The 27,575-nt window shown below is 34.1% G+C and overlaps 2 protein-coding genes across 2 annotated transcripts in view; one reads left to right on the top strand and one right to left on the bottom strand.

Annotated features, from left to right (window-relative positions):
- Window positions 1–27,575, top strand: part of LOC136808398 (eukaryotic translation initiation factor 2A-like) — a gene marked incomplete at its 5' end in the record, with an annotated part of 40,064 nt that overhangs the window by 1,957 nt on the left and 10,532 nt on the right. Inside the window, 11 exon segments of the mRNA XM_067064936.1 lie at window positions 4,476–4,545; window positions 4,804–4,878; window positions 7,136–7,354; window positions 9,454–9,536; window positions 9,903–10,006; window positions 10,414–10,528; window positions 11,014–11,130; window positions 13,801–13,869; window positions 16,197–16,298; window positions 17,181–17,266; window positions 18,862–18,950. Of these exon segments, the coding sequence (XP_066921037.1) occupies window positions 4,476–4,545; window positions 4,804–4,878; window positions 7,136–7,354; window positions 9,454–9,536; window positions 9,903–10,006; window positions 10,414–10,528; window positions 11,014–11,130; window positions 13,801–13,869; window positions 16,197–16,298; window positions 17,181–17,266; window positions 18,862–18,950 (1,129 nt within the window).
- On the bottom strand, window positions 20,175–23,765 carry LOC136808399 (uncharacterized). The gene is made up of 5 exons (XM_067064937.1): window positions 23,691–23,765; window positions 23,298–23,343; window positions 21,730–22,979; window positions 21,189–21,554; window positions 20,175–20,640 (listed from the first exon to the last, which is right to left on the bottom strand). The coding sequence occupies exons 3-5, from the start codon at window positions 22,505–22,507 to the stop codon at window positions 20,249–20,251; spliced, it is 1,536 nt and encodes a 511-aa protein (XP_066921038.1). The 5' UTR covers window positions 22,508–22,979; window positions 23,298–23,343; window positions 23,691–23,765; the 3' UTR covers window positions 20,175–20,248.

Here is a 27,575-nt window from a genome sequence, read left to right as displayed (position 1 = left end):
ATCATATTCTGGTTTTCATGTTATTAGATGCTGTTTTAGAGCTTTAGAGCTACACTGACTTTCCCTTTTGCTTTTTTGTAACAAAATCTGTTGATCTTTTAATTAATATACTTTTACTTGCTAAGTAAGAACACTATCAGGACTATGATAGCTCTTTAAAAAAGTTATTCTTGTAAAAAAGAAAAATCTTTAAGAACATATAAAGTAATCTAATTTTAAAACTTGTGCTTTTAAATTTAAATTTTTTTTATAAGAAGAGAATCATAAACGCAACTATCAAGTCTACAGATGTGGTTTTCTTATTAAGAATAGGATCAATTTCTACGGAGCCGAGTCTAGGTTTTTCAGGCTTCTGAAAGTGGACTGTAAAGGGTCAACGAGAGAGGAGGTGCACGGTCTAAAATACACAAAAGTATTCGAAGTAAGAACGCGTGACTGTTAACCGATAAATTAAAGAGGCAAAAACTATTGAAGATATTACAATATACATTTTTGCAACTTTAGCGTTGAGCTGAACAATTCATTAAGAAAATTTATTTACTAAATAAAACAATTATCTTTTAGTACTGTACACAAGTTAATATTTTCACAAAAACCCCCTGTAAACATTTTTTGTAATTTCGAAATACTCTCCTTCGCATTTGCTTTCGAGACCACATATTCTTGAAAAGACCACATATCCATGAAGCCACATTTTCACATCAGTGCTCGAATAACTGGTGCATCAATATGTCAGATCCAACAAAATTAATAATGGCATTGTCATCATCTGACAATAAAACAAAGGATTTTCTGTCAAGAGTCTTGTAAACATTCCAACAACTTCCATTGAAATGATCTGTCACAGCTAAGTCTACCATTTTTAGTGTGGTCCGAGGATTAAGCCGAGAACGCCCGCAGAACGCACGCAAGTTCCCGCGAGGGTGAAAACTTTAAATCTGTCAATCATCTTCTCAAGCGAAGAGTACTTACACGAAGCGACTCTGGCTTTACGATAGTGCCGCGGATTATCAGTGGATAGTGTTCAATCAACATTATCCCTTTATTTTCATTCCTAGAACTTTTGCAAAAAAAGGAAAAATAAAAAAGTTGTATTTTTTACTGCTCTATTCACATACTGAATTTGAAAGATCTTTTATGTGGCGTTTTTTGCAAACTTAAAAAAACTGATTTTTGTCTTGCTTTTGCGGGACTTTGGCTTTAAAGTGCTTGCGTGCAGCCTAGGGTACAAAGTCCAATATACATACATACATACATACATACATACATTAAGGAAGAAAGAGCTTTTCAGCGTTTCGAAGAAAACACATTGCAGAAATTTTATCATCTTACAGGATCGATTCTTAACAACAAAATACATCTTTTGGTCTTTGGGTTTGTTTCTGACATTTTTCCTTCGAAGAATATCGATCACTTTCCTTTTCCCCTTAGTTATAAGTAATTCCAGTAAAGTTGTTATTTAGGACATGAAAATTGGATATTCAAAATCTACTTAAAATTCTGCTTCCACTGATATATAACATGGTAGTGTTATTTTTAGGTTACTTTTGTTGTTTGTTTGGATTTCGTCCTAAAAATGGCCCAGAAATTGATGTAACACCTAAAATCACAAATGTGAAATAGGAAATTATTTTTCTGAATTCTTAAGAAATATTATTTTAATGTCATGTTATCATTTAAATACATATTAGAATGAGAAAAATTAACTTAAAGTTAAAACATGCACTAAATCTTATAAAAAAGCTGGGTTTTTCCAAAAATAGCCTTTGTGACATTTTGATCAAAAATGAGAAAATTGACCTTGCAGGACCTCCAGTTCATTGTAATTCTGGATTTTTGACTCAATTTTTTAATATTCTGATGAACTCTGCCTATTTGAAGGATTTCCAAGCAAAGAAATCTCAATTCAAATACAATTTACAAAAAGAGAACATGCCCAGATCTTTTGTCACGGCGTACAAAAACTAACTAAAATGGGCTACAGAAAATTTTGTGGGTCAAGTTAATTTCGTTTTTAGGTTTCTGATTAACACTGATGGGTAAGAGTTTTTTGCTTATAGGGACATGTTTTTTAATTGTTTCGTTTTTGGCATTTTCAAAAAAGCTAAATTTTGATTGGGATAACTTGGAGGTCCGAAATTTTCACAGGATGTTAGTAGTGATGATAGGACCCCAAAAAGTTCTTTTCACAAAATTCTAGCTGTTGTAGGGGCCGGTTAGGAGCAAATTTTAGCATTTGCATGTGTTTCGGAAAATGATCTAAATCAGAGCTAAAAACCCAGGAAGTTGTCTATCTGACCAATGATTCTCATAGAGGGATGGCAATTAAAGCAGCCTATTGTTAAAAGGCCCACATTTTCCTATCGTGGGGCCCTTTTTAGAGCACTTTTTTAGCACCTATTTTCCCATTGACAATAAGTGCCAAAAACACCAAAGTAAAAGACTTGATAGGGTATATGACTTCAATAGCTTCTTTTGAAATAGTTGAATAGTCAAGTTATTAACACCAATATAACAATTGAGCTATTAAAAGGCCCGTTTGGAGCTAAATTTAGCATTTTTCCACTGAAAATACTGCAGCAGAATTACTAGTATGTTCCTAAACACCTAATTAAAAGGCTGGAGTGGGTGTAAAACCTTCATAACTTCCTTTGAAGTAGTTTAATAATCAAGTATTTAACACAAATAAAACATTTGAGCTGTTAAAGGGCCCGTTTGGAGCTAAATTTAGCATTTTCCACTGGAAATACTGCAATTTTATTCTGCTTCTCTTACTAAAATTAACTTTACACCTAGTCTAATTTTTGCTAAATTCAGCTCATTTTGAGACCTAGGAACATAAAATAACCTCATGAAGTTCTTTCAATTGTGTATCAAACAGTAATGATAACTTATTTGATGTTCAAAACCTTTTCAGGGTCCAGAATCGAGCAAATATTTAACATTTTCCGTTTTAAATGCTAAAATACTGCTCGTTTTTGGTCCATTTAACTATGACAAAGATCACAGAAAAGACTTTTTAAGCTTCATGAATGATCCAAGCATCAAATAGCGCCTAAATGAGCTATGGAATAACAATAACCTTCGGGTTATCAAATTTTAGCATAAAGACATGGCCTTCAAGAACTCTAAGTCCACTCAATGCTAAATTTTTGCTCGTAAAAGGACCCTAGAATGCTTTATATCGGCCAAATTTGTTTTTTCTATCTTTTTGAATGCCTCAAGTATACATAATATCAATATCATAGTTCTTTTGTGTTTATCTTAACTGTGCTAGTTGATTAAAAAAAAGCCACATCCACTGCTAAAAACATGCTCATAATGGGACCATACAACCATTTTTAGTGATTGCTTATGTTTGTATATTGATCTTATAAGATATAAAAAGGCATGTGCAAAGTATTAGAGTCATAGCAGAAAAATTGAGAGAGATACAAGCCTCTAAATCCAAATGCTAAGTATTTGCTCCCACTAAAATGCTAAGTATTGGCTCATTTTTGGACCGCACTTTGTTGAAGCATAAGTCATGAAATATTTAAGCTTTAGAAAAAATTCCTTTAAATTTTTAAAGTTCATCTTTTCCACGCAACCATCATCAGGGCATAATTTCAGTTCATTCATTATATTAGAAATGAATGATGATTTCCCAAGACCCCTGAAAACGAAACAATTAAAAAACATGTCCATAGCTCCTTGAGCGCAAGAAAAAATGATTAGCTTGCGTTCTCGCACGGGTGAATAAAGATGAGACGGCAATCTTACACTGAGGGTGCTACTTTGTTTCTGCCTTATTTTGCGTCCACGATTGAATGGTCCAAATACGGGGGGTATTCCAAATAATAAACTAATTTGTTCTGTAAGTGTTTATTTTCTGAGAGATACAAATAGTATATTGAATATTATTAACTTATTTATTTAAGTATTTTTGAGCGCAAATTTAAATATATGGGAAAAGTTTTTTGGCAGACTCAGCTATTTTACAAATCTCAGACAAGAACTCCCATAGGAAAGCACTAAAATTTTACAGATGGAGCCATTTGAGGCAAGGGTCTAGCACTCTGAAAGTCTGAGGAACCACATTGAGGAATTTGGGGTGTCATGACGTAGTCATAGACAAAACACTGAATTTTTCAAAATGTTCAGCCATAGAGGGATTTTTGTAGTACACCACGCACATTTTACAAAGGGAAACTTTTCAGTTTTCCTTATGGTTGGCAGCTGAGAGCAATTTAATAATTTGGCTAAGACTTTGCATCCTTTTCACAGTAAAATCCTATTCTTGCATCCAGCCCATCTACCACTCCTCACTGACCCTAACAATTTAACATTTACAATGTCTTAATTTTACAAAAGATGTCTGAGTGTCAATTTTAGGCATTTATTTTTAATTTTTTCCTTTACAATAGCATCATTTAGCTTAGCTAAAAGCATATTTCATAAAATGGTCCATAACTTTTCTGTTTTTTGTCTTTAAGCACGTGGATCAGAGGGCGTGAAATTGATACACAGTGAAAATGGATTTCTACAGCAAAGTGATTTGTTCTGGTAAATACATTTTTTCTTTTTAATTTTGCTTGATCATCTTTTATGAGTAAGAGGTTTGTGCATCTCTTATTAACGAGTAAATTATCACTTAAAGGCGCTTAAAGTTTTCATAAAATAATAAAATTCTCATGGCAAAATCATTAGTATCGTAGATGTTTTTCTTTTGCCCATACAGGTATTTTCACGCATAGACTGAGCGCATTTCATTCATTGAGATGGTTGATACATTGAGATGGTTGTTGTCTATTTTATTTTCAGTGATGAGGAAGCAAAGGGCAAAATCATGAAATTCAGTGAAGATGGTGGCCTGTTTGGTTTTTGTAATGGTCAAAAGTAAGAATTCTCTTCAAAAAAGACAAATCATTCCTTCCATTAAGAATAAGTGATTAAAAAAAGTCAAAAACACTGGTGATAAGTGAACAATAACATAAAAAGTAAAAGCAAATCTATTTACTAATTTTTTGGACCTACCCCGGTGGGGTGGAGGTCCTATAAATTAACCCATGTTCGTTAGTTAGTTAGTGTGTTACCAGCTTTTCTCGAGATTGGCTCATTAGTTTTTTCTGATTTTTGGCACAAAGGTGCATGACCATAAACCCTCGAATGTGACGGAGCCCGATTTTCGAAAAAAAAAATTTTGGGGCAAATTTGGGCCAAAAAACGGCTTAAAAACAGGTTTTTTAGACTTTGTGAAAAATTGGATCATTAATTTTTTCTGATTTTTAGCATGAAAGTAGGGTACAATCATAGTTACAGGATGGCTCAAGCAGATTTTTGCAAAAAAATTTTTTTGGCTCAGAAATCGCATTTTTATCTATAAGAACCACTTTTAATAAGAATACGTCAATGTTCTTAGCCATATTATTATTATTATTTTTATTAGTTTTTTTACGATGAAAATGTCACGGTGGAGGGTAATGATTTGAGTTTTCTGTAAACACTTATCATTTTTTTGGCTGAAAAACGAATCTTTATCTATAAGAATCACTATTTATGAGCATTTATCAATGTTATTAGCCAAATTGTTTTTTTATTGTTATTTTTTCTAACAGAAGAAATTGTCACGGTAGAGTGCGACGGTTTGATTTTTCTGGAAACTTTATTTATTAAGCTGTGCATTTTTCTGATAGTGGTTTTTATAAAGAAAAGCGCTTAATAGCTTTTTTATTTCTTTTTCAAAATCTTTTTCAATAGTGTTCATAGTTTCTCTCAATAGATATGCTTTCATTTTCTTTATTTTTTTGTATTTTGACCAGTTATGTCTTATGTGTTTCATTGTTTCAATGTTCACTGATTAGTTTGATAACCAAGTAGGTCCATAAAAGTATCGCTTGTTTATGCTAATGATTCATTTATCTAAGAAATATAAAATATGTTATAAGGTCGGTAAGTTCCTGTGGATAAGTAGCGGTAGGTCTAGGGAATCTACCGTTTCCAGGTTGATGTTTATTTCAATATCAAATCCAATGGTTTTGAAAATTTTGATAATTTTTTGGCGTGTGGATTTGACATTTTTGTTTTTCAGATTGTGGAAAACCATTAGACCATCATCATGGTATAAACCGATATCACGTTTTCTTGTGATTTCTGCCAGATGGTGTAAAATGTAGATTCCTACAAGCTCGCAAATTTCAGAACCATCAAAGCTACCCATTGTAACATCGAAGCAATCGTGTGATTTGTTATTTTTCCATGCTGTGTTGTTGGAGTAAGGGGGTGATTTGTGACAGTGGTTTATAGTTCTAAGTTCCTTCTCGGTAATAGTAGTGTATTGCATGGCAAAGTTTAAAGCGTTATCTAACATACTTTTCGTAATATTCGGGTAAAACTCCTTTATGTCCAGCTGTGTAAAGGAATGTTCAACATATAAAAAAGAATATTTTGGCAGGTTTAAGTTATTTTGTGTGGAGATTTATTGTGATTTGTATTTTTGAAGGAAATGTTGTTTATCAGTAATTTCCCATCAGAACTTTTTGCATATGTTTCCAAATATTTTCAAATGAAAATATTGTGCATTCTCCTTTTTGAAGATTTCAAAGTTAAACAATAGATTACATTTAAAAAAATGGAGTTAAAGGCATCTTTAATTATCATTATCATTAAGATTTCATCAAATTGAATTAACTATGGATGTCTATTGCACTGTTTTTGGAGCTACCACAGAGGTAACTATTCTAGAGGTAGAATTCTACTCTCTGTATCTCCAATCGTTATGTGTGAAAACAAGCAAGTGACTTTTTTTCAAGCTAGCTTCAAGCCAAAATCATAAGCTTCTGAAAAATCTACTACTGCCAGTATATTTCTTTGCTAAGATAGTAGATCGAAAAATTTGAAATTTGCTTGCGGACAATAGTATTGTTGTTTCATATCAACTCTTAACCATTCAGTGATGAGCAAAGTGCTTTTTATTTAAAATATTTCCTTCTCATTATGATATTTTGCTTCTGTGCTGGAAATTATTATCTTTCTTTTCTAGTTCTATTTTTATCATCAGGTAGGTCTATTCAGCATGTGGCTTGTTGTTTTGTTGAGATTTGAATATGCTTAATCGAATTTCAAGATGTAATTCATGCCTTTGATTTCATTTTAGATTGAAAGTGCTGGATATGTCAGATGGCGGTACTGCATTTGAAACACCAAAACAGAAAACACTTTACATCAAGTTCTCGCCTAAGAATACATACCTTGCTTGCTGGGAGCTTTTCTACACATCACCTCAACTACCAGAAGGGTTTGATAATTTTGAGATCTTCAATATCAAAACAAAAGCTGTCGTCAAGAAGTTGAAACATAAGAAACAATCTGCATGGTAATTTTTTTGTTTTTCCTCCTTCAATACTTTAGTGTCATCTAAATCTTAAGAACAGCTAACCTAAATTATAATTCCGAAACTTAAAGAAACAACTGTATTTCCAAAGTCAAGAAACATTGCCATTGAGAACAATATTCATACTATTCTCTAAAGAATAATAATAATTTATTAGCACTTGTCTCATTTTAGAGCTCCCTTTAAGAAAGAAGTCCTTTAATTAGGGTAAATCTACCTCTACCTGGGATGCAAGATCTTGCTAGTTAGCCAACTAAAATAAAATAAAATTTCTTTTCATGTCTTTTTTGCCCTATTTGCCTATATTTTTCTTCAAAAACACTCAATATCTCAGAAACTACAAGATGCATGCAAATTAGAGGGTGCACAAATAATCTATATTAGGAGGCTCAAGAAAATCAATGGGATTATAGTATTTTCAAAGGAAAATGATATCAGTAAACTGTTTTCAATAGAAAGACTCAGATCATTAAAAGCATTTGTCACATAGATCCGAAGACAATTAACTACAGGCAATCAGTAAATAAATCTCAGTATTTTAGGAGGAAAACATCTCTTTGACGAAAAAAATATCCAAGGAAAAGACTACAGACATTAAGTAAATAAGTCTTACGTATTTTGGGAGGAAAAAAAGACTGCCTGTCAGACATTGGTAAAACTCTTTTTACGTATTTTCAACAAAAGAAAGTGACTACAGCTGTGAGAAAACCTTTCCCATATCTTTGAAGGAAAAAGACCTGCTGTCAGACATCGACAAATCTCTTTTTATGTATTTTCAAAGGAAAAACTACAGACATTGACAAAATTGCTTTTACTTATTCTTGAAGGAAAAAAACTGGCTGTCAGATATTGACAAAGCTCTTTTTACATATTCTCAAAGGAAAAGACTGCAGACATTCAAGTAAATAATTTTTACGTATTTTTGAAGGGAAAAGACTGGCTGTCAGACAAGAACAAATCTCTTTTTATGTATTTTCAATGGAAAAAACTACAGACATTGACAAAATTGCTTTGACGTATTCTTGAAGGAAAAAAACTGGCTGTCAGATATTGACAAAGCTCTTTTTACATATTCTCAAAGGAAAAGACTGCAGACATTCAGTAAATAACTTGTACGTATCTTTGAAGGAGAAAGACTGGCTGTCAGACAAGAACAAATCTCTTTTTACGTATTTTCAAAGGAAAAGACTACAGGCATTCAGTAAATAGATTTTACGTATTTTGGAAGGAGAACATCTCTTTCACATTGAGAAAAATAATTTTCCATAAAAAGTTGACTGAAGACTTCGAGAAAACTTCTTCAACATAATTCTCTATGCATTTCCAAAGGAAAAGACTGCGGACTTTCAGTAAATATTTTTTACTTATTTTGGAAGGAGAAAGACTGTCAGTCAGACATTGACAAATCTCTATATTTTCAAAGGAAAAGACCTCAGTATTGAGAAAATTGTTTTTACTTATTTTTGAAGGAAAAAGACAGGCTGTTTTAGACATTGACAAAACTCTTTTTACATATTCTGTAAGGAAAAGACTGCAGCCATTCAGTAAATGAATCTTGTGTATTTTGGAAGGAAAATATATCTTTTGACTTTGAGATAAATATTTTGGAAGGAGAACATTTGAATAAACAAATTTACTAGAGACTTTCAGAAAACTTCTTAAACATATTTCTGCTGTTACGTTTTTTGGAAGTAAAAAGACTGCCTGTCAGACATTATCAATATTCTTTTTACATATTTTGAACAAAGGAAAGTGACTACAGTTGCGGGAAAACCTTTTTTACGTATTTTTGAAGGAAAAAGACTGTCCATCAGACATCGAAATATCTCTTTTTACGTATTTTCAAAGGAAAAAACTACAGGCATTAGGAAAATGCTTTTATGAACGGTGAAAAAGAATGCCTCTGTTATTATTTAATCTTCACGACAATTTTCATACATGGTCATTCTATGTTTAACTTTAATTTGAAGGCTTTCTAGCAACATATAGAGTAGATGAGAATAATAATATATTTTCTAAAGTTATGTTTCACCATTTCATGAAATGATTTAACGAGTCTCGAATTTTGTATTCATCATTAGGGAACCAAGATGGTCGAAAGATGAGAAAATATGTGGGCGCTGTGTCAGCAATGAAATCCAATTTCACCAAGATGGTGATTTCAGTAAGTTGATAATTCATGATCTTTGTTAATCCCAAACTGTTTGATCAAAGATTTTAGTAGTGGGGCTCCCTCTAAGAAGCCGATGTAATATTTACAACTTTGCATGTCATACGGAACTACATCACAAAAATCAAACGAAAAGTAAATCAATTCCTGCATGACTCATCTATCATAAACAAATCATGTAATGGGGTTTCCATTACGATAGAATGAAATCAATGTGACAATCTTCGCTGATGCTTCTCCTTAGCGCAGTAGTGGAGGCAGTGAATATTTAGACATATGAAGGCTGTCAAAGTTTTTTGGTGAATTAGACCTACATCATGAAATATGTTCTCATTCAAAGGTTTTGGACTTCATTTTTAGGTACTGTGGCACACAAATTACACATTCAAGGGATTGAGAATTTCACCATTTCACCAGCACAGCATGCTCCTTATATTGTTGCTGTTTATATTCCAGGAAAGAAGGTACAGAGTAGTTCTCTTTGGCTCTAATTTCAAATGCTAACCTATTTCTTTTATTGACAAGTTTATTAAAGTTACAAACTGTATGTATATGTAGATGAAAGGAAAGGGTTTATGATGGACATCAACTGTCTATGATATGTTTTGATTTGATTATCTCTCTCACTTATTAAAAAAAGCCACTCCTGGCCAAAAAGCAAAACAATCCATTGCAATCTAATGTGTTGATCTGCGATCTTGCGATTCCCAATAGTTGAACGGAAGAGAATCAATGGAACATAAATTACTTTCAATCGAACCAATTGAACGCAATCGCATATCACCCAGGAATCGATCATTCGACTGCAATTCGATTATGTTCAGCAGTCGAAGAAAAAACAATTTTAAACATTTTGTTTTGCTTTTTTCAGGGTGCACCATCATGTGTCCGGATGTTCCAATACCCGAACTTCGGTAACGGGCAAGCTATCACCAATAAAAGTTTCTTCAAATCCGATAAAGTTGACATGTTTTGGAATAACAAAGGTAATCAGATACATTTCATTCTGACATTTTGAGTAGCTCAAAATTTCAAGATTTTAACATAATAACCTTTTATTGACTGAATCGATTTTTAGAGTTTTATTTACCAAAACTTAAGGTCGAGGCTTTCTTCTATACAATAGTAAAAGAATTAACAGGAAATTCGTATCGGTGTAAACTGGCAATATCTTGACATATTTGTGTATTTCTATGGATAATCTAGTTAGCTTGATGATGAAATTCTCATGATGGAATATCGGTCAACAAAACTTAGTATTTCATTGGATCAAAATATTTGAAATACGTTTCGTGGCAGGACATGTTGTTTTTAGGTGATATAGAATGTTTTTCTGGTTATACTCTGTTAGTCCTGGTGGTCTGCTAGAGAAGAATATTAAAGGATATTTTCTCCGGTTGGTTTTGTTAGCCTTAGTAGTGGAGTTTTTAAGGGGAATCTCAAGGAGCTTTTTCTCATGGTTTCTTTACAGGCACCGGTATGTTAGTGTTGGTGAGCGCAGAAGTGGACACCACTGGAAAAACGTATTACGGTGAACAATCGCTACATTTCATGACCAGTAAAGGTGAAAGTAGTCTTGTACCCTTAGGTAAGTTTCCTTTCGCGCATTTTATTTTTGCAAACCTTTTAAATTAGGCTACCATTCAAATAAGGCGCACCCTTTATTTTGTGACAGATAGTAATTTCTGGGATATATTTTTGGACCTACCTCGGAGGTCCTATAAATTAACCGACGTCCGTCCGTCCGTCCGTTCGTTCGTTCGTCCGTCCGTTACCAACTTTTCTCAGAATTGGCTCATTAGTTTTTTCTGATTTTTGGCACAATGATGCAAAATGGCAATGCCCAAAATGTGACGGACCCCGATTTTCGAAAAATATGCCTGAAAAACTGGTTTTTTGGCATTTTCTCGAGATTTTATCATTAGTTTTTTCTGATTTTTTGCTCAAAGATGCGTAATAGCAATGCCCAAAACATGGCCGAGTTCGATTTTTGAGAAAAATTCTTTTCCGGCCGAAAATGCCGGAAATTTACCGGAAATCGCCGTTTTTGCAAATTTTCATTTGACTTTTTCCTGATATTTCTTTGTTTTTTCACGCAAAATCATTATTGATAACAATGCCCACCATCAAGTATGGTTCAATTGTCAATAAAACTGATTTTTGAAGCTGGAACTTTCTGAAAATCGCCGGAGCAGCCAAGAATTGCCGGAAAAACGGTTTTTCTTGAATTTCTCGAGCTATACTTTATATTTTTTCATGAAATTTTGCAGACTTATATTTCTTTGTTTTTTCACTTAAAAGAATTATTGATAACAATGCCACCATCAAGCATGATTCGATTGTCAATAAAATTTTTGCAATTTTGCAACCGGAACTTTCTATTTCTTTTTTCCCTACTCCCCTTCCCTCCCCCCCCATCAACAATCAATGATGAAATTTAATGCATTTTCGCTAACTGCTATATTTTCTTAATGATTGTTGGACCTACCGCCGGGTGCCCCGGTGGAGGTTCTATAAATTAACCCATGTCCGTCCGTCCGTCCGTCCGTCCGTCCGTCCGTCCGTCTGTTACCAGCTTTTCTCAGGATTGGCTCATTAGTTTTTTCTGATTTTTTGCACAATGATGTAAAATGGCAATGCCTAAAATGTGTCGGAGCCCGATTTTCGAAAAAAAATATATTTGGGCAAATTTGGGCCAAAAACTGCCCAAAAATAGGGTTTTTTGGACTTTGTGCAAAATTCAGTCATTACTTTTTTCTGATTTTTTGTACAAAGATGGAGGGCAAGATTCTCTAAAGAATGGCTGAAGTGGTTTTTCCCGGAAAATTCTTATTCGCCTTAAAAAACGGATTTTCGTATTTTGGGGGAAATTCCCTTTAACCAACTAAGAAAATATAGCTTTTCTCAATGTTGACTCGTTATTTTTTTCTGATTTTTTGCACAATGATGCAAAATGGCAATGCCTAAAATGTGTTGGAGCCCGATTTTCGAAAAAAAATATATTTGGGCAAATTTGGGCCAAAAAGTGCCTAAAAATAGGGTTTTTTGGACTTTGTGCAAAATTCTGTCATTACCTTTTTCTGATTTTTTGTACAAAGATGGAGGGCAAGATTCTCTAAAGAATGGCTGAAGTGATTTTTCCCGGAAAATTCTTATTCCGCTTAAAAAACGGATTTTCGTATTTTGGGGAAATTCCCTTTAACCAAATAAGAAAATATAGCTTTTCTCAAAGTTGACTCATTATTTTTTTCTGATTTTTTGCACAATGATGCAAAATGGCAGTGCCTAAAATGTGACCGAGCCCGATTTTCGAAAAAAAATATATTTGGGCAAATAATTTGGGCCAAAAACGACCTAAAAATAGGGTTTTTTGGACTTTGTGCAAAATCCTGTCATTACTTATTTCTGATTTTTTGTACAAAGATGGAGGGCAAGATTCTTTAAGGAATGGCTGAAGTGTTTTTTCCTGGAAAATTCTTATTCGCCTTAAAAGACGGATTTTCGTATTTTGGGGAAATTCCCTTTAACCAAATAAGAAAATATAGCTTTTCTCAATGTTGACTCATAATTTTTTTCTGATTTTTTGCACAATGATGCAAAATGACAATGCCCAAAATGTGACGGAGCCAGAATTTTAAGGAAATTTTTTTTGGGCAAATTTGGGCCAAAAACAGCTTAAAAGGTTTTTTGGGTCTGAATGGTTTAAGTGATTTTCGTATTTGGGGACATTCCTTTTTACCATTTTACATTATTCAACACACAAGCTTTATTTTTCCATTCTGAATTTTTGTACAATTATTGTCACTTTTTTCCTTATTTTCATCTGATGTTAATCATTTGGTAGGTCCATTCAGCATGTTGCTTGTTTTTATTTTTCTCCTTATCTAAGTTTCATCATCAGGTAGGTCCATTCAGCATCTAGCTTGTTGTTTTTTGAGTTTTGTTGATGATAAATATATGAAAAATATTGTTCTTAAAAAGAACATTAAGATGAGATTGTTATTAATTAAAGGCATATCAGTTACTATGGGTACCAAAAGCATGGCGTGTTAAGCTTCACCAAGTTGTTTACGAGCCTGCTTATTTTCATTTAACGTAGATAAAATAACAAGTCTATACTCATAGCCAATATCATTTATGACGTGTCCGAGTAGTATAACGGAGTCATTTAAATGTTTGAAAACTATGGCTAATTAATTATACAGAGTGTTTCTATAAACATGATATACCATGATGATTTATTTTTTTTAATTTTCAGACAAGAAAGGACCAATATATTCCGTGGAATGGCACCCTGACTCATCTCACTTCTGTGTTGTGTATGGATGTATCCTTTCTCTGTGGTGAACCGTTTTCGTTATTCGCACTTAACATTGTCCTTTTTTGTGAAGAGTAAAAGTGATACTCTTAAAGAGATTTAACGCATTTTCTAATTTCAGACGAGGGAGGGGTATACTTAATAGAGTCTTGAACTTATAGTTTGTTGGGTCAGGGGAAATGAAGGTGAAGACTTATGATGGTTTACTTATTGTTTACTTATGATTTTTGGACCTACCTAAGGTAGTCCTTTAAATTAACCCTTGTCCGTTCGTTCGTCCGTTCGTTCGTCTGTTGCCAGCTTTTCTCGGGATCGGCTCATTAGTTTTTTCTAATTTTTTGCACAATGATGCAAAATGGCAATGCCCAAAATGTGACGGAGCTCGATTTTCGAAAAAAAAATTTTTCCGGCCGAAAATGGCGGAAATATGCCGGAAAAACTGGTTTTTCGGCATTTTCTCGAGATTTCATCATTAGTTTTTTCTGATTTTTTGCTCAAAGATGCGTATTAACAATGCCCAAAACATGGCCTAGTCCGATTCTTGAGAAAAAATTTTTTCCGGCCGAAAATGCCGGAAATATGCCGGAAATCGCCGTTTTTCTGGATTTTCATTGGACTTTTTCCATATAATTGGTTGTTTTTTCATTCAAAAACATTATTAATAGCAATGCCCACCATCAAGCATGTTTCAATTTTCAATAAAATTGATTTTTGAAGCCGGAACTTTCTAAAAATCACCGGAACAGCCGATTTTCGCCGGAAAAACGGTATTTCTTGAATTTCTTGAGCTGTATTTTATATTTTTTCATGAAATTTTGCACACTGATGCAAAATGTCAATACCTAAATTGTGACAGAGCCCGACTTTCGAAAAAAATTCAATTCCGGCCGAAAATTTTTTTCATTCAAAAACATTATTAATAGCAATGCCACCATCAAGCATGTTCAATTTTCAATAAAATTGATTTTTGAAGCCGGAACTTTCTAAAAATCACCGGAACAGCCGATTTTCGCCGGAAAAACGGTTTTCTTGAATTTCTTGAGCTGTATTTTATTATTTTTTCATGAAATTTTGCACACTGATGCAAAATGTCAATACCTAAATTGTGACAGAGCCCGACTTTCGAAAAAAATTCAATTCCGGCCGAAAATGCCGGAAATATGCCGGAAAAACTGTTTTTTTGGCATTTTCTCGAGATTTTCATTTTTTTTCTGATTTTTTGCTCAAAGATGCGTATTTAACAATGCCAAAAACATGGCCGAGTCAGATTTTTAAGAAAAAATTTTTTCCGGCGGAAAATGCCTGAAATATGCCGGAAATTGCCGTTTTTCTAGATTTTCATTGGACTTTTCTTTACAATTGGTTGTTTTTCATTCAAAAACATTATTAATAGCAATGCCCACCATCAAGCATGTTTCAATTTTCACTAAAATTGATTTTTGAAGCCGGAACTATTTTAAAAGTCGCTGGAACAACCTATTTTCGCCTGAAAGACAGTATTTCTTGAATTTCTCGAGCTGTACTTTATATTTTTTTATGAAATTTTGCACACTGATGCAATATGACAATACCTAAAATGTGACGGAACCCGATTTTCGAAAAATATTTTTTTTCCATCCGAAAATGCCGGAAATATGCCGGAAAACCGGTTTTTTGACATTTTCTTGAATTTTAATTTTTAGCTTTTTCTGATTTTTTGCAGAAAGATGCGTATTCGCAATGCTCAAAACATGGCCGAGTTCGATTTTTTTTTTTAATTTTTCCGGTTGAAAATGCCGGAAATCGCCGTTTTTGCAGATTTTCATTGGATTTTTTTCTTATATTTCTATGTTTTTCACACAAAAACATTATTGAAAACAATGCTCACCATCAAGCATGATTCAATTGTCAATAAAACAGATTCTTGCAACCCACTTCCTATTGCGTTGTGTATTTTCGCTAAACGCTATATTTACTGACTGATTTTTTTCATTTTTCTTTTCGCATTGCTATCTAAATTTAATCATCAGGTAGGTCCATTCAGCATGTTGCTTGTTGCTTTTAGTTTGGCGTTAAATAGTTAAACGTTAAGTCTGGTCAAAGAAATTGCATTCTGTACTTAACTTTCTCGAGGGTGCAAGATATTGCTAATTAAAATACTTCGTTAGAAAGAAATTTTGAGCGGATTGATTTAAGCTTTGAAGAAATCTTAAGACGTCAAAGATTTTCATTTCATACTTTTTAAAACTTTGAACCTGACACAGTTGGGATGATGATCTCTGACAGTTAGTGTTCCCATCAAGCACAATACATCAGTCAATATCTTCCTTAACTCCACTCACCCACCGCTACTACAGACATGCCCGCCAAAGCTGCGCTATTCAACATGAAAGCTGAACCTATCTTCGATTTTGGAACAGGAGCGAGAAGTACATGCAGTTACAACGCACACGGGAACAATATCCTTTTCTTTTAGTGAATGATTGTTTGAATAGATTTATGGATTCAAGTTAAGTCAGTAAGATGTTAGTTTTGCATAAGATTCCACATCCCATTAACAGATTCAAATGACTTTTCCGGGATTTTTTTGTGTTTGGCGGGTTTCGGTAATTTAGTTGTTAACTTTGTGAGATTGCCCTTAACAGTGCAGCTCACTTTTGTGTTTGGCGGGTTTCGGTAATTTAGTTCTTAACTTTGTGAGATTGTCCTTAACAGTACAGCTCACTTTTGTGTTTGGTGGGGTTCGGTAATTTAGTTGTTAACTTTGTGTAACTTCACTTTTGGTTTGGCGGGTTTCGGTAACTTAGTTGTTAACTTTTGTGAGATTGTCCTTAACAGTACAGCTCACTTTTGTGTTTGGTGGGGTTCGGTAATTTAGTTGTTAACTTTGTGAGATTGTCCTTAACAGTACAGCTCACTTTTGTGTTTGGCGGGTTTCGGTAACTTAGTTGTTAACTTTTGTGAGATTGTCCTTAACAGTACAGCTCACTTTTGTGTTTGTCGGGTTTCGGTAACTTAGTTGTTAACTTTTATGAGATTGTCCTTAACAGTACAGCTTACTTTTGTGTTTGGCGGGTTTCGGTAATTTAGTTGTAACTTTTTGAGAGATTGTCCTTAACAGTACAGCTTACTTTTGTGTTTGGCGGGTTTCGGTAATTTAGTTGTTAACTTTGTGAGATTGTCCTTAACAGTACAGCTTACTTTTGTGTTTGGCGGGTTTCGGTAATTTAGTTGTTAACTTTGTGAGATTGTCCTTAACAGTACAGCTTACTTTTGTGTTTGGCGGGTTTCGGTAATTTAGTTGTTAACTTTGTGAGATTGTCCTTAACAGTACAGCTCACTTTTGTGTTTGGCGGGTTTCGGTAATTTACCTGGAGAAATGGAGATGTGGAATGTGGAAGCCAGAAAACTCGTCTGCAAACCCAAGGTGAGAGGAATTTTGATTTCACGATCTGATTCAATAGCGCATCTCACACGTCATATTTATTTCAACTAGAAATTTGTACGAGTTCCAATCGCACAGTTCATTTCAAAATGATTGGAAAATCGTGAAAGTTATTACCTTTCTTTTGATATTTTGATTATGAATTAACGTGAAAGGGCGATTAACGCAAAGGAGGGATTGCAAGTCGTACAAACGAATAAATTTGTTCGGATTTGTTACTATCTTTAGATTCGGTGCGTTGTGCTTTATAAAGTTTGTCGCAAAAAAATTGGTAGTCCCTTGGTAATCTGTCCGTACAAACATTGCTCCTCAGGGGAAAAAGATATAACTAAAAGTAATACCTTAACGAAAGGATAATTTCAAGTGCATAAATGGAATCTTTTGTGAATCTTCTAATAATTTGAAAATGAAGATGAAAAAAAGTACTAATTTTTTTGGAGCAGACTTCAGTTAAGTGGACTACCACAACGATACTTCAAATTATGATAAAGTTCTGAAATTTCCCGGACCCTTCCTGGAATGGAGGATTAAAATGACGTCATTAGTTGTCATAGTAACAAAAAGTTGCTTTCGGAATCGTCGTAAATAGTTGGTACCAACGACAAAGAAGTTCTGACTATTTTTTATATTAAAAAACATTTTTTGAAGGTTTTCATTTCGAAATTTACAAGAGTCTGTTATTTGCTCATATTCATGAAAGGCAAAACTAAAGAAAGGCCATAAAATCTGAATCATTCATTCATACTGAAAATTAGCCACTACCTCTAAGTTTATGGTTCCCCCAGATTTATATGGCCATAAGATAGGTAGGGAGGCAAAGTTAAAAGGGTTAAACTTAAACAAAGAAGTATATATTTGATCAATTTTGATAAATACTAACAAAAGTGCGTACGTGTTTAAATAAAAACATTTAGTGTTATTATTTACATTCGATCGTATAATAAATGAAAGTTGAAAATTAAAAGTTAAATGATTATGATTCGGGAATCTATAAAAAGCCTCTACAAAATATGATAAACGGTTTATAAAAAGCCTCTACGGTTGACTCCCTCCTATCCGATCTTCAAGGGACAAAAGATTTTCTTTGAGTTGAAATACATACATACGGTTGAGCTGGAGGGACCAATGTTAGACGAATACACGGGTTTCGAATTAAATTTTTGCTTAGCTTTAGCTTTGATCCCATGTAAATTTGCACGAAAAATATCAAGTAAACAGAACGAAAATTGGCCGTGTATCAAGCAATTTTAGCTCATTTTTCCATTTTGACAGACTTTATGGGTCATTATGAAAACAAAAAACATTAAAATAAAAAGTCAATCGTTTAATCATATTTCTTTTATTGAATTTAAAATAGAAAAACATCTTTTGAATGAACACCTGGCTTTCAAAAGAGAAGAAAGGAAATCTATCAACCTTTTATAAGGCATTTTCCCTTATCGCTCCTTTTATTTACTTGATTTTTTCTCTCGCGCCAGATTTAATTCGAAACCCGTGTATTACAGAAAGATTCGAATAAAAGAGGTTCGGAATAGAGAGAGAGAATTGACTTTAAAAACTTCTTTTCTTTCACTCAGGCTTCTGATACAACGTTTTTCCAATGGTGTCCGGATGGTCAACACTTGGTGACTGCTACTTGTGCTCCTCGATTACGTGTCAACAACGGGTGAGTACTTTTATCGTCAGTGATTCAGTCTTAACGTACTTTAAGACTCTCTCAGTGTATTTGTGGGTTCGAAAACGTCATTAAAAGGGGCAAGTTATTAAAAGCTCTCATTTGATTTGTTTGTTCGTTATTAAAACAATTTTATTACTTTTTCTGAAGAATGTTTCATCTCTAATGACCAATTATTGAAGTATCTTATAAAAACTCCAGCTCGTACCCTTTAAAAGGACGTAAGTACGATACGTCAACTCGGAAAGAAGTTGTTTGATACTATCAGTATTAAGTTTACATTCCAATCCTACTTTTTTCCAAGGAATATTTTAAGCCTAATTTGAGGCTTGTAGCAGCAACAGAACAGATTTTAGATTTTTCCTGGGCAAAACCCTGTTTTTTCGTGGTTTCGGTCAATTTTGGCCTAAATACCTAATCATTTGAAGTCTATGTATATGGTAGAGGTATATAATTGTTACATTCTAATCCTAGTTTTTTCCAAAGAACATTTTGAGCCTAAGTTGAGGTTTATAGCACCATCAGAACAGATTTTAGCTTTTATTCCCAAGCAAACCCTGTTTTTCCCTGTTTTCGGTCAATTTTGGCCTAAATACCTGAATTTTTAAATTTTATATTTATGGTAGAGGTACATAATTGTTACATTTCAATCCTACTTTTTTCCAAGGAATATTTTAAGCCTAATTTGAGGCTTGTAGCAGCAACAGAACAGATTTTAGATTTTTTCCTGGGCAAAACCCTGTTTTTTCGTGGTTTCGGTCAATTTTGGCCTAAATACCTAATCATTTGAAATCTATGTATATGGTAGAGGTATATAATTGTTACATTCTAATCCTAGTTTTTTCCAAGGAATATTTTAAGCCCAATTTGAGGGTGGTAGCACCAACAGAACATGTTCTAGGTTTTTTCTCCAGGCAAAAAGCCCGAAATTGGCCCATTTCGAGCATAAAAAAGGCCGGAGAACCGTCAAAAATTGAAAAAATCAAAAAATATCTCAGATTTGTGTTATTTGGGTCCCAACGGACCAAAAAAAATTATACAAACTTAATTTTGAAAAAAAAAGTCTCTATAGCCCACTGCTATTGATACTAAACTTACAATGAGTTTTGTTTTTCAAAATCGTGAAGATTTGATATCTGTTGAGTTTGGAAAATAGTAAAGGCTCGGAAATCATCAGGAGATTATTTGTTCCGGGTTGAAATCATTTGAGGGGAGCGAAGTATTTACTGAGATTTAAAGTTTCTTTTCTGAGTTCTATTTTGTGCTAGAGTTTTATTTGGTGCTTACTATCATTGTGACGACGGACAATAACTACGACTAAGAGAATGCATGCTTTCAACAACGATAAGCTTCCCATCCCTATCATATCCTTTCAATGCCTGCCCGTCTATCAAAGTAAATCTGGCCAATGACTGAAGGCTTATTCTAATGCTCCAAACCATACGTGTTGCAACTAATTTGGTTTGACGTGAAATTGCGCAGAGAGCTCTTCCATCGAAATGCAATTCTTGAGTGTTGCTCTTACTACTGAACGATAATAGTTGGGGTCCACCATTTTGACCACACCATTCTAAGTTCCCATCCATTCTCAAACGTAGTTCTTCTTTTCCACTGCTTGAAACCAGCTTGTTTCCTTTTCTCAACGTTGCTCCTTTGAACATCGATGTCCCGTCTATGCTGACTAAACGAAATAACAAACGCCATAAGCTTCCCATTAGCAATAGGGATATACTACTGCGACCTTTTTGAATGTTTGGAGCCCGTGTTTTCGGGCTGTAAACATTCGATTTTTTATGTCACTTTAAACTTAGGAAGCTCTTGTAGTAAGAGACAATCGAATTTGCGTAAGAACACTTGAAAGTCTTCAATTTTTCGAAAATTATCAATGTGTAACTCACCAAGAAACTGAAAAATTCTGGCTTTTGGGTGAGGTACTCGCTAGATATCATCAGATATTAACATAAACTTGTTTAGTTCTGGTGTTATGACGCTCGATTCAACTTGGTATCCCGCGGTAATTCTAACGGGGACAAGCTCGCAAGCCCGGACAATACTTTTTAACATTGGTCATTATTGTACAGAATTGCCCTCGTAAACAGTTAGTATAGCGTTAGTTATGAAATCCTTAAATTGAGACATAGAACAGAATATAGTCAGTATTTACAATATTTCATGACCATGAGATTCACACTTTTATATTCAACGTCCAATCAAAGTGATATTACTTACACTTGTTGGCTGTCTCTGTCTGCCAAATTATCTCTTCTCCTTTATATCCGACAAAGTTCCCGTTATCCTTCAGTACGAATCTTTGAATGCCTTTACCAGCTGTGTTTGAAGCCCAGTGGGTCCTACCATCGTTATCAACCAGTGCTAAATTGCCACTTCCTTCGCATATGAGTCTACAGGCTTTGCTTTTTGCTGTGTCCGTGTTCCAAAGCAAGTTTGAGTATGGTCCACAATACAAAGCCAGATCTCCATCATGTTGCATTATCAATCGAAATCCAGATGTAATCAATTGATCACCTCTGTCCAAACTTTGACCAGGATAGAGATGGGTTTTGTCTGTATTCACCGACGTTGTTGACGATTGAACTGAATGGGAGAGAAATATCTACAGTAGAATGCTTTTTCCAGATTCTAAAGGACACATCTGAAGGGCGCCTTTGATTTGTTTAAACACCTGGTGGAGAAAAGGCTTTTTTTTAGCGAACAGTTTTTGGTTGTTTATAAAAAATTAACAGGGAGATTGGAAAAGAAACTTTCTTACTTTTATTCAAGTGGTCCTTGACATCTTCATCCAGATAGTCATACACTGGCGTAAATTCATCTCCAAAATCAATGATTCTCCAACTGATCGGTAAAACACGGTAATCAGCCACCGACATTGGGTTGTTAGGATCTGGAAGGCTACCAGCGATTGCAGAAAATGTAAAGGTTTTGTCTTGGGAAGAATTTCCTTCTTTATTGGACGAGCCTTGGCCATAACCAGCATGGCCGCCACCACTGAAACACCCATACGCCCCTTTCACGCTCGCTGCAAACGAATTAGAAACGGCTTCTAATGATTGACTCTCCTCCAATTTGGTTATATCGGTCGTGTAACATGCTACGCCAATCTTAACACTCTGTGGTACAACGTCTCCGAAACGTTCAGTCATCGCTTCTTGAATTTTTTCCCTAGTGCAGTCAGGATGATCTTCTAGATACTTGTTAACAAATGATTTAAAGTCATCGTTCAACTTGATCTTCGAATTTTTCAGCTCTGAAGGCCGTGGTAAGGTAAATATGCCGATTGGAACTTCGACTTTGAAGACAGATTTGATGTTGGAACCCTTTTCGGCAGTTCTATTTTTTGTTTCGTGGGAAAACTCAGCACTGCCAGCTACCCAAGGCGTCGAAATTGAAGCCCCGACGGATAGATTTGTCATGACAGACTTGTCGCTGAAATTTTCGACTTTCTCAGAAGTCTGTGAGAAAAATAAGGCTACTTGTGAAACATTAAAATCAGAAGTTCCAAAAAGCATTTCGTTAGGGGGGAAAAACATAGGTTGCGCTCCGCGGTCGTTTGGACTGCCAAGTTTACGAAAACACGACCATACGTCATGTTGCAGTTGAGAATAACCTTCACCCAATCAGCCGCTGTCATCGTTGAGAAATCGATCGGTGCTTGAGCTTTGTTGTCAATTGGACCTTTGAAGACTTCCAATTGTTTATCTAGTTTAAGCGATTCGATTTTTTGTAGATCTGGTGGTGACAGTGTTTTCCCCTCTGGTAGGTCAGGAACGGCCAGCATTTTGTACTTTTTGTTGTTCTCTTTGACCGTGATAAAAAGTTTGATATCATCTTTCGTCAATGGTACGTTTGAAATTTTGACAAGTTTATTTAAGTCTGTTTCTGTTATTGCTTCAGCATCACGAACTCCAAGGTCATCGGAAATGATTTTAGTAATCTCCTTGTAGGTTTTGAATGCATTCTCGCTTTCTGTTTGGTTATCTTCTTTTTCTACAATTTGTTTACCTTTAAAGATTATAATAAAAAGGTATTAAGGAACAACGGATGCACCGTTCATAATTCGAATGTATCGATTATTTGTGTTCTTTGATCATGCGCAAATTAGTAACTCTTTAACTTATTAATTTAGCTTGGATTAATTGATTCATTGCACGCAAAGGACTTGACAAAGTCAAAATATTTTTGACTTTTTTTAAAGGCTCATTTCTCAGCCAGCAGGGCCTGAAAAAGCTTCTTTTTTTTCTCAGAAATTCCTTAAAAACGTCCGAACGGACACTGAACGTTTTTCATTTGGTTAGTTTCTTATTTAAAGATGTAGCTTACCTGAGGTTTTATCTGACATTTTGTTTGGGAACGATCAGCAAAGTATCTAAAAAAAATGAAAGATAAAAATAATATGGTTGGCCCCTCCTGTGTTGTTAGTATTTTCATAGACATATGAAAAATCACAATGTGATTTTCTTATGTTTATGGTATTTTACAGACCAGAATGTCAAAGTGGCTCAAAGAATAGATGTCAAAAAGTGCGAGAGTCTTGAAAAAGTGGCCTAAGAGTGATTTATTTTGTTAACCCACCCATTTCGAGATGCTGTATAAGAAATCTAAAAGAAATTGAAAGAGTCCGTTTGAAATCTACTGTAACTAATAATTTAGTTTTGAATGAAATGAATCCAAAAAGATTGTCATAAATCATCCTAGTTTGAAAATTTTATTTACCTCTGTCTTCTGTTTATAAGCTGTCAGTTGAAATGGTCTGTCGATGAGAAATTTTTTTGCATTTTTTAGAAATCTATAAACATAATTATGTTAATATACAAACAATGGCTACATTAACCGTATCTGTGCCGATAAATGTCTGCATCCATTTGTATGTTTACCTTAGAGGTTTCATTAGCTGTCTCTTTACTATTCCAATATTCCAAGAAGTTTATTAAGTTTCCACAACAACGAAATATTACACTACGTTATAAAATGAACGATTGAATATGAATTTAAAGTCCGAAATTCGGTAAATGTTTTGCTAGTGTTTTTATAAAAAGAATTATTTGTTTTGTTTTTCTTGCTACGTGCATGTTAACACTGAGGTTCTACATGGCAAATAAAGTGGATAACCTATGTTGTTCTTTGTAGTTCAACGTATTCCTTTTGCTAAGGGATTTTATTCATAAAGCTCCTTTTTTCTTAAAAGGAGTTAAGTTTGTTCATGGATTTAAAAGTTCTTTCTCTTGAGGGGGAATGGGCATTGGCATTGGAATATACAAGACGACACATAGTATGAATTTTCGCCTATTTTACGACTATGAATATTTATAATCGAGCCCGAGGTACAAGTCAGAATCGAATAGACGAAAATTTACCCTTAGAGAGACTTTCCTAACCTTTCTACCCGTGAAGGGTTAGTAAGCGAAAAGTTACCCTTAAAGAGACATTCCCGTTAAAGTCTAAAGACAGCAAAATAATCAGTACAATCTTCAATATTTAAAACAAAACAGAAAAGTCTAGCTATTTGTTTTTACTTAGGGGACTTATTTTGGCGTTCTTGCGAATTTTTCTATGAAGACAGAGCTAATTTTGGCGGATTACAGGGAAAATTGGTTCTTTTTGCCTTAAAAAAGGAGCGATGTCTAAGGAAAGTTAAAGACTTAATTTTGATAGGGACTTATTTTGGCAGGGTAGCAATTTTTTTTAGACTAGAACAGAGATAATTTTGAAAAACCTCAAGATTTCCGTTTTCTCAAAATTCAAATACACACAGAATTATCTTTCCAACAAAATGCTACTTTCAATTAACAAAAAAATAAAATCACATCTGTTTTTTATAATATTCGGTTCTATTTCAGGTAGACTCGATAGACTTTAGTAAAAATGTTTGTCTTTTCATTTATGAGACATTCTTTGTCCTTTTTCTTTTGAAGTGATATAGAGAATTCCCCATAGTGACACACTGTCGTATTGAAAAGACCTATTTTAGTAGTTAGGATGTCATGTTGAATAATTAAAAACTCCAGCATCAAAACAATGATAAGAAACGATGGATGCACACTTTATTATGCATTAATGTGTCAATTTTTTATAATGCTGGAGTTTTTAATTATTCAACATGACATCCTAACTAGCAAAAGGTCTTTTATATAATGAAAAACTCGAGCATCACAATACCATGCAGTAAGTTAGTATAGAGTTTGGAAACTATTCTAGTCGCGAGTTAGGGAGTTGCTAGTTTCGAGTTGGGAGTTAATTTTGGCTACCGAGAAGAAAACATACATCAAAGTACGATTTGAAAGTAAATGTAATATGAGAGTAATATATAACACATATAATATATAGACATTACCACCTGTATATGCTTATTGCCCTAAACAGTGCGCTGAGAGCAGGAAAGCTGTTTTCTACTGTCAATTCATATATTTATTTCCTGCATCACATTGAGTATAAAGATATTGTTGAAAAGTGACTTTAGAACCATTGTATTTCTATAATGGTGATCAAAATTTTTATTAAAAAGTGTCAATCCAATGATAAAATGATAAAAGAAAGTGTCATTATTTTTCTAGCTCTATAAGCTATCTCTACGAATTTTTAGAGGCTAAGATGACTGTCAACTTATATCCTTTTATATAATAAGCATCACTTGCAGTATGATCAATATTTTTTGGGGAATTGGTTTGACAATCATTGTATTTAAAGATTTTGTCAATATTTTTACAAGAACGTGTCATGTTGTCAGCATTATGACAATGACATAACAGTACTAAGTATTTTGGCTTTGCTAGCCAGCACCTTACCATTTTCATGATAAAGTCAATTATATGTTTGGTACTGGCTAATTTGAAAATTGTACTTTTGGGCTACATTAGTTTAAATTAGAAAATTTTCGGTCGCCTTAATCTTTTACGAACATCCCAACTCGAAACTCGCAACTCGCCAACTCGCCAACTAGAAACATTACCTAGACTCGTTAGTATAATATCGACACCCTTCTTTAGAGTTTGGAAAAATAAGAAGGTCGGAATTGCTGATTAAAACTGTTGCGTTCGCCTAAAGGAGTATTCAACATGGATGACATTTTGCGTCCTACACAAAAGGCGTTTCTTCTATCACTTCGATAGACTACTTGGTAACTGAAAACTGTCTTGCACATGTAAATCCACTTTCAATACATATTCCTTCTTACAAAAAAACAAGAAGCCCGTTGTTGTAGTGAAGTGATGTGGAGGTGTTCTAAAAGTAACTCTTTAAATCTATTTCCAGATCCCTAGCACTATTAGTTAATTGGTGCATTCACTAACTACACAAACATAAAATACTTAAGTATAAGTTGAAACAAATATAAATCTCTTTACATACTCTAAGAAACACCAAAAAAACATGATGAAAATACACCACTCGACTCAAGCTCGGGCAGCCATTCAAAAAACTCTCACGAGGAATGATCCGGCAACGGTATGACAAGGGTTAATTGAATTTTTATATGGGTATTGTGGTTTTGATTACAAAGGATTGGTTTCCATGGTATTCTAAAGCTTCTTTACAAGTCGTTTATATCTAAATAGCTTTTTTATTTATTTCTTTGATTTGTAAATTATAGAGTATATAAAAAATAAATCTCATCCTCTATGATGGAGAATAAAAAGTGACTTAAGGCTAAAGAATAACAACTAATCATAGCCTGTACCGAATATTTCTTCATAGGAAAAGACCACGAAGTAAGGTTTGTTTCAGTTAGGTACCATTCCTTTTCTCGAAAGTTGCCAACCTTGTTCCCTGCGTATTAACATATTAAGACCCGGGTTCAAAACATTCGAAAAAGTCGTAAAGTGGCATAGATGTTAATGTATGTATGTATGTAATAGTTTATTTCAAGTTGACGAACAGGTAGCAACAAAGGCTAATAAAAGTCAACGCTACTTTACAATTTGTAAGGTGAGTACAAAAAGCCGACACTGCAATCTAGGCCGGCAGTTCTACACGGGCATGGAGGCCTCACTGCGAATCTTTTCCGTAAAAATACGAGATCAACTATCTCTATACGAAGCCGGATTAATTCCCAACTTTTGGCCCTAAAAATAAAAGTGACTCTGAACGTGAAAAAAATTTTATTTCTCTTGATCTGAAGTAAGGCGTTTGCGATTTACTTTGATATTTTCATCATGTTTGAAAATTTTTATTAGATCTGATATGTATTTTTTTTGAGTTCTATTGCTAACACTGAAGATTTTTATGGTGGAATTTGATGGCACCGTCTTCTCTAAAAGCTGCTAAAAGTTATGTATGATCAGAATACACATCCTCGAAACATCTTCGTGGAGGTGGTGATTTATTTTTTTCTAGCTGCGAACATGAAAACATCCGACAAGCGAACAATAATTGAATTGACTTCGAAAGAGCACAGAGCCTTTGCTTTTTCTTGATTTAGTACGGTGCTACCCTCGCAAGTGCCACTGATTTTCTGGCTAGCTTTCTTTCAATCGTGTTAATATGTGGCTCAAAAGTCAGACAGTTGTCAAAAGTTAATCCTAGGATCTTGCCTGAGTTGCTGTTAAAGATGCGTTCATTCTGTATAGTAATGAAGATTTCTTTGCTGGTATTGTTAGCTATCAA

This window comes from Clytia hemisphaerica, unplaced genomic scaffold (assembly GCF_902728285.1).
Source record: "Clytia hemisphaerica strain Z4C2 unplaced genomic scaffold, Clytia hemisphaerica genome assembly, whole genome shotgun sequence".
In the NCBI taxonomy this organism is placed as follows: Eukaryota; Metazoa; Cnidaria; class Hydrozoa; order Leptothecata; family Clytiidae; genus Clytia; species Clytia hemisphaerica.
Note: the sequence above shows the minus strand (reverse complement) of the source record. Positions and strands in the feature narration are given on the sequence as shown.